This window comes from Carlito syrichta, unplaced genomic scaffold (assembly GCF_000164805.1).
Source record: "Carlito syrichta isolate Samal-C Ts95f unplaced genomic scaffold, Tarsius_syrichta-2.0.1 Scaffold288027, whole genome shotgun sequence".
NCBI classification, from domain to species: Eukaryota; Metazoa; Chordata; class Mammalia; order Primates; family Tarsiidae; genus Carlito; species Carlito syrichta.
Window position 1 is genome coordinate 3797 of NW_007232123.1, and position 7244 is coordinate 11040.

General features: G+C 57.7%; 1 protein-coding gene across 1 annotated transcript in view; it reads right to left on the reverse strand.

Moving 5' to 3' along the window:
• Positions 1–2410: 2410 nt before the first annotated feature.
• Positions 2411–7244, reverse strand: part of PDLIM7 (PDZ and LIM domain 7) — a gene marked incomplete at its 5' end in the record, with an annotated part of 8594 nt that continues 3760 nt past the window's right edge. The window contains 3 exons of the mRNA XM_021710083.1: positions 2411–2666; positions 2761–2876; positions 2956–3076. Coding sequence (XP_021565758.1) covers positions 2580–2666; positions 2761–2876; positions 2956–3076 — 324 coding nt within the window. The remainder of the gene's footprint in view (positions 2667–2760; positions 2877–2955; positions 3077–7244) is intronic.

Consider the following 7244-nt stretch of genomic DNA (forward strand, 5'->3'; position numbering starts at 1 on the left):
CATTGGCCAAGCACGGTGGCTCATGCCTGCAATCCCATTGCTTTGGGAGGCTGAAGTGGGAGGATCGCTGGAGACCAGGAGTTTGAGACCAGCATGGGTAACATAGCAGAATTTTGTCTCTACAAGAAATTTTTTAAATTGCTGGATGCGGTAGCTCACGCCTGTAATCCCAGCACTTTGGGAGGCCAAGGCGAGAGGATTGCCTGAGCTCAGGGGCTCGAGACCAGCCTGGGCAACTTGACGAGACCTCGTCTCTACAATAAATCAAAAAATTAGCCAGGCATGGTGGCATGAGCTTGTAGTTCCAGCTACTTGGAAGGCTGAGGTGGAAGGATTGCCTGGGCCCAGCAGGTTGAGGTTGCACGTGCCACTGCACTCCAGCCTAAGCAACAGAATGAGACTCAGGCTCAAAAAAAAAAAAAATTAGCTGGGCATGGTGGCGTGTGCCTGTAGTCCCAGTTAGTTATTCGGAAGGCTGAGGCGGAAGGATTACCCAAGCTCAGGAGGTTGAAGCTGTGGTGAGCCATAATCATGCCTCCTCTCTCCAGCCTGGGTGACTCTGACTCAACCAAAAACCAAAAACCAAAAACTCCATAAACATTTATTGGGCATCCACTATTTGCCAGGCTCTGTTCTATGACCTGACAGGACATCATGAAAATAACACAGGAGGCGAGGTTCACTTCTATAATCCCAGCACTTTGGGAGGTCAAGGTGAGAGGATTGTCTGAGCCCATGGGTTCAAGACCAGCCTGGGCAACTTAGTGAGACCTCATCTCTACACTAAATTAAAAAATTAGCTAGGTGTGGTGGCGTGTGCCTGTAGTTCTGCCTACTTGGAAGGCTGAGGTGAAAGGATTGCCTGAGCCCAGCAGGTCGAGGCTGTGGTGGCCGTGAGAGTGCCACTGTACTCCAACCTGCGTGACAGAGGGAGACTCCGACTCAAAAAATAAAATGAAATAACACAGGAAACCGTGAACTCATTCTCCAGGGGTCCAAGAGCGAACACAGCAGATGGGCCCAAGGACCTGGTGAGGGAGCCAACAGAGGTACTAAAGGTCCTCACGCCAGAGATGCCACGGCACACCGAAGTGTCCAGGTTCAGTTCAGTCCCTCTCCACTTAGGCTTGGGACAGCAGAGATGACAGTCCCTCGAGGATGGCGAGGGCATCGGGGAAAGCATGACGCCCTGGGGAATGACAGCACCGCCACCCAGGCCGGCGCTGAGGTGGCACGCAGCGCGAGCTTCCTGGAGGTGCTTGCTGGATCAGCGCTCAAAGCCAGCCGCCCCAGTTCAGGTCTTCCAGCCTGAGCCTCATCTAGAAATGGGTAACTGGGCCGGGCGTGGTAGCTCAGCCTGTCATCCCAATCTGTAATCCCAGCACTTTGGGAGGCCAAGGTGAGAGGACTGTCTGAGCTCAGGGGTTCGAGATCATCCTGGGCAACTTGGTGAGACTCGTCTCTACAATACATCAAAAAATAAGCCGGGTGTGGTGGCGCATGCTTGTAGTTTCAACTACTTGGAAGGCTGAGACAGAAGGATTGCCTGAGCCCAGCAGGTTGAGGCTGCAGTAGCCGTGAGCATGCCACTGCACTCCAGCCTGGGTGACAGAGTGAGCAGAGTGAGACTCCGACTCAAAAAAAAAAAGAAGGAAAGAAAGGAATGAGTAACTACAGACATCTCTTGGGGCTGCTGGAGGGTTATGGAAGACGTGAGCTTGTGCGGTGTAGATGGGATGCCTGGCAAGGCGCCTCCTCCACCCACCCCACCCCCACGACCTGGGCAGCACAGCTGTCTCCTGGCTTTCTGTCCTCCCCTCCTGACCCTGCCCCGGGCCATGGCCCAGTCCCTCCTCCCAGCCTCCCTCCTGCTGTCCACAAGCTCACGCCCTGGGGCCTCTCTCTGCAACACAGATCTGAACCGGCCCCTTCACTTTCAAACTCTTATGCATCCTGCCTGCCTTGTCCTCCGGGGACAGCCCAGCTTGGGCCTGGCCCTTGTGGTCCTGGAGGCCTGGAGGCCGCGGCTGCCCTCTCCAGCCCTGGCTTCCTCTGTCTAGGTAACAGCTGGCCCCCAGGCCTCGCTGTGTCCCGCCCTCCCTCCGTGGACGCACCCCATCCCCTTCTCTAACCTCCAAGTCAGGCTGGAGCAGCAGTTCTTTCACGTCCATGGGTGCCAGACCCGGCATGCTAGGTCCGGCCTGCACCTGCTCCCACTAGCCACAAGCCCTCCATTCCCCTGCCGTGAGGCCCCCGGGGTAGCCAGCCAGGTAGAACCACCCCCACCCCCGTGCTCTGCCCGAGATCCCACAACCCCGGATGCACAGGGAAGGCACAGGGACACAGCTGGATACAGTTTATTGTGGCGCTGGAGGTGAACAGGGGCCGGTGTGGCCAGCACCGGTGTGCTGTGGTGGGGGGCTGGGAGGGTGAGGGGCTGGGGCAGGGCCCAGGGAACCCCAGGCTCAGGCCAGGAGCCTGGGTGGGGGCGACCACTGACAGCCCTACCCGGAGAGGCCCGGCAGGGACCTCAGACCCCACAGGCCACGGGCACCATGGTGGCAGCGGGAGGCAGGGGCTCACACGTGGGAGAAGGCGTGGCTCTTGCAAAGGGGCTTGTCCTTCTTGGAGTAGAAGGTCTTTCCTTCTAGGTTGATCTGACATATCTGGGGACAGCAAGAGTGCGGTCACACGGGACTGGGGACAGCAGGAGAGGCCCCCTTCCCGCCTCTCATGCAGCCCGGGTGGAGGGAGTCTCACCGCGCACACGAAGCACGTGTCGTGCCAGCTGAAGCCCAGCGCCTCCAGGAAGCGGTCCCCGGCGTCAATCTTGAAGTCACAGCCGCGGCACTTCGTGCCGAACATCTTCTCATAGTCTGAAGCCAGAGACAGAGTGAAAGGGCCTGGGTCTGCACCTGCCCGGCCCGCCCCCAGTCCTCGGCGGGCCCACCGTACCTCGCTCGCAGTAGGGCGCGCCTTCTTCCATGTAGAAGGCCCGGTTCCGGATGGGCGTCTTGCAGGCGGTACAGGTGAAGCAGTGCACGTGCCAGGTCATCTTTAGGGCGTGCATGATCTCCTGCGGGGGGGGTGCAGCAGTCACTCCCAGGCTCCCCCCACCAGGGCCAGGGGACACAGGAGGGCTGGCCTGGGCCCACTTCCTTCTCACGGTGACTGTCACATCCGCCCTTCACGACTCCGGGCTTCCATTTTCACCCCTGAGGTCTCACGTGGCCCTCCCAAGGCCCCTCACGCTCGCCATGCCCCAGCCACCCCCATCTCAGTGACCACAGCTCCATCCTCCGGTCTGCTCTGTCCAAAGTCCCCTTTCTCTCACAGCCCACACTGGGTCCACCTTCAAGGCACACCCAGGTGCGGCTGCTCCTCAGGCCCCCTGGCGTGATGTGTGAGCCACAGCCATCTCTGGCCCCGGTGACCGCAGGGAAGAGGCCCGTGTGGGGCCTCCACTCCTGCAGACAATTCCCATTCCAGCCGCCATGATAAGCCCTCCCAACCCAAGTCAGGCCATGTCCTCCTGATCAACACCCTATACGGCTTCCCGTTTCTTTGAGTAAAAGTCAAGCCCGGCAGGACCTGGTCTGTCCCTCCTGTCTCCCCTATTGCTGTCACGGTGATCCTGCCACACTGGCCTCTTGTCTACAACTGCGCCAGGCACACCCATCTTGGGTTGCACACTGGTGTCCTCTCAGCGGGACTGCTCCATGCCAGGGATCTCAGGGCTCGGCGCTCACCTCCTTCGTTTCTGCTCAAATGTCACCTTCTCTGTGAGGCCCATGCCGGCCAACCGGCGAATGCTCCTGCGTGCTACCTGTGCCAGGCTCCCAGGACCTCTTGTTCCGCTCCCAGGAAGACTCCTACTGACACACGACCGGCTAATCCATGCACAGCTACTGAGGCTACTGCTGCCTACGTCTCCCCCTTCCCCTGCTAGAAGGGAAGGTTCAGGAGGGCACGAAGTGTCAGTTTTTTTTTTTTTTGAGTTGGAGTCCCACTCCGTCTCCCATGCTGGAGTGCAGTGGCATGCTCACAGCTACCCCAGCATCAACCTGCTAGGCTCCAGTGATCCTTCCACCTCAGTCTTCCTAGTAGTCGAACTACAGGCGCACGCTACCAGGCCCGGCTAATTTTTGATTTATTGTAGAGACAGGTCTCGCCAAGCTGCGGCCTGGTCTCGAACCCTCGGGCTCAGGCAATTCACTCATCTCGGCTTCCCAAAGTGCTGAGGTGACAGGCTGAGCCACTGCGCCCGGCCACATCAGTTGGCTTATTGGTGATCTACCCCACAGGGCCTGGCCCTCCATGGGGAGTTAACCTGACTCTGCTGGGGGCAGGAGGAGGCAGAGACTCCCAGGGCTGGGCTATCCACCCCAGGACCACAGGCCAGCAACATGCAGATATGGAGCAGAGAGCGGGCAGTGTGGAATCTGGTAGGGGCCAGGGGGAGCAGAGAGCTGCGGGTGTGGCCAGACCCGGCTTTTTTTTTTTGAGTCAGAGTCTCATTCTGTTGCTCAGGCTGGAGTGTAGTGGCCCTTCTGCCTCATTCTGTTGCCCAGGCTGTAGTTCAGGTGACCCTTCCGCCTCAGCCTTCCAAGTAGCTGGAACTACAGGCATGCGCCACCGCTCCTGGCTAACTTTTGGACTTATTGTAGAGTCGAGGTCTCGCCAAGTTGCCCAGCTCCCTTCCAATTCTCATGTTCACCCTACCCACTCCAGCCTGAGCAGGCACCCCCAGCACTGGGCACGGCAGGAGCCAGAGGCAGGAGACGCGTTCAAGGAACGACAGGGCAGTGACAGCCTGGGTGCAGCACTTGTCAGGGTGAAGAGGTCAGGTCCCCAGGAAGGGTAAGAAGGATCATCAGGCCCTGAATCCCTGCAACAGGGAAGCCAGGTCCCCCATGTTCATTCACTGCACCCCAGTCCCCTCCTGTCGGCCTGTCTCGCTTCCCCCAGTGTGAGCTCATGGGTTGAGAACAGGGCGGCTTGGACTGAACACAGGCTCGTGTCCTGTGACCGAGTTCCAGCCAGTGAGGTCGAGACGAAGCATGGGCCTGAGGGCATCAGTCTGCCGCCAAGGCTCATTCCAGGCCCCAGGAACCAGCCGGGCCTTCTGGGCCACACACGCTTGTTGACAGGATGGGATGAGGGTGCAGGTATAGCCAGACAGAGCAAGGCCTGCAGCAGTCCTCAGTCTGAGGAAGCAAACCCCCAGGCCCAGCTCAGGAGGGGCCGGGATCCAGCCCGCTCCTCCAGAACTCCAACGGGCTGTGGCCTAGGTTGGCAGGGAAATGACTGAGATCTGGGGCAAAACACCTCATCTGCAAGACGGGAGTTCCCAAACTGACTTCATGGTGTGACTGTGAAGCCAGATATCCTCACAGATTGTGAAGCTGCCCCGTGAACATGACCCAGGATTATGATGGCAAAGGCTGCAATGACCTACCTGCTGACGGGACCCCCATTTTTTCTGGGCACGTGGCCGCCCAAAATAAAGACCATATTTCCCAGTCTCCCTTGCTGCTAGTGTGATCATGTGACTGGGTTCTGACCAATGGGGTGGAAGCAAAGGGTTGGGTGGCAGCATTCTCTAAAGATGGATGTGTGCGGCTATGTCCCCTTTCTTCCAACTTCCTGCAGGCTGGAATGGGGACTTTTTGGCTGAGCCTCAAAAGCCACCCTGGACTACGAGTGGCAAGTAAGCTCGTGCTGAGAATGGCCCAGGAGCAAGACATAGGAGCCTGGGTCCCCCATACTGGTCCCAGACAGTCCACCCCTGGGCATTTTTAGGTGAGAAGCGAGCTGCTGTTACTTTGCATTTTCTACCACTTGTGGTAAAGGTCACCTTCACTAACAGGAAAGTCACTGTCACAGAGCTCTTAAACCACATCTCTCCTATGGATCCACAAAGCAGAAAGCCTGAGGCTGGGAGGCCAGGTTGGGAGTTACGAAGGCCCAGGGCTGCTCCTTGCTTGGCCTTCATGCTCTGTGCAGCAGTGGGCAGTTTCTGCCCCTCTCTGGGCCTCAGCTTCCAAATACGTATGACAGGAACCCACTCAGCCTGTCAACCCTGCCTGTTCTGCTCCTCTTTCCTCCTGGGGCAAAGAACAAGGGCTGGCCAGGGGCGGTGGCTCATGCCTATAATCCCAGCACTTTGGGAGGCCAAGGTGAGAGGAATGCCTGAGCCCACCGGTTCCACACCAGCCTGAGCCACTTGGTGAGACCTTATCTCTACAATAAATCAAGAAAAATGAGCTGGGTGTGGTAGTGCATACCTGTGGTTCCAGCTACTTGGAAGGCTGAGGCAGAAGGATCGCCTGAGCCCAGCAGGTCGAGGCTGTGGTGGCCGGGAGCGTGCCACTGCACTCCAGTCTGGGTGATGGAGTAACACTCCGACTCAAAAAAAACCCCAAAATAACAAGGGCTGGCTCTGTCCTTAGCTCGTGCCAACCCAACTCATGTGCCCCCAGGCATGAGCCTTGTTCACAACACGTCCCTGCGTGGCTGCCACCCTGCCGGGCACACGGTCTCCCTTCAATGAGAATGGCCGGGTGAAGGCAGACAGCCCAGAACTCCTTGCTCCTGCACACCCTGACCAAGTTCCAAGCCTGGCCCTGGGTGGCAGCCACGCTCCCGCCACGGGAAGCCTGTGCTCTGTGTCCCCTGCGAGAGGAATAGGGTTCTGAGTCACACACGTTTGAGTCTAAGTTTCTGGTCCTGCCGCTCAACATTGCTATATATTCACAGCCATCAAGCTCTCCTCCAAAGTCTCGGCTTTCTCCTGGAGTCGATGTGGCAGACAAGGTAGATCAGCCTCTTTTTTTGTGAGTCAGAGTCTCACTCTGATACCCAGGCTGGAGTGCAGTGGCATGCTCATGGCCACTGCAGCCTTGACCTTCTGGGCTCAGCTGATCCTTCTGCCTCAGTCTTCCAAGTAGCTGGAACTACAGGTGCGCACCACCACGCTCAGCTAATTTTTTTTATTTCTTGGAAAGATAAAGTCTTGTCAAGTTGCCCAGGCTGGTTTCGAACCCCTGGTCTCAGGCAGTCCTCTTGCCTCTATTTCAAAGTGCTGGGATTAGGGGTGTGAGCCACTGCACCTGGATCAGTTCATATTTTTCTTATTGTTTTGTAGAGATGATGTCTTACTGTGTGGCCCAGGCTGGTCTCAAACTTTTTTTTTTTTTGAGTTGGAGTCTCATTCTGTCGCCCAGACTGGAGTGCAGTGGCTG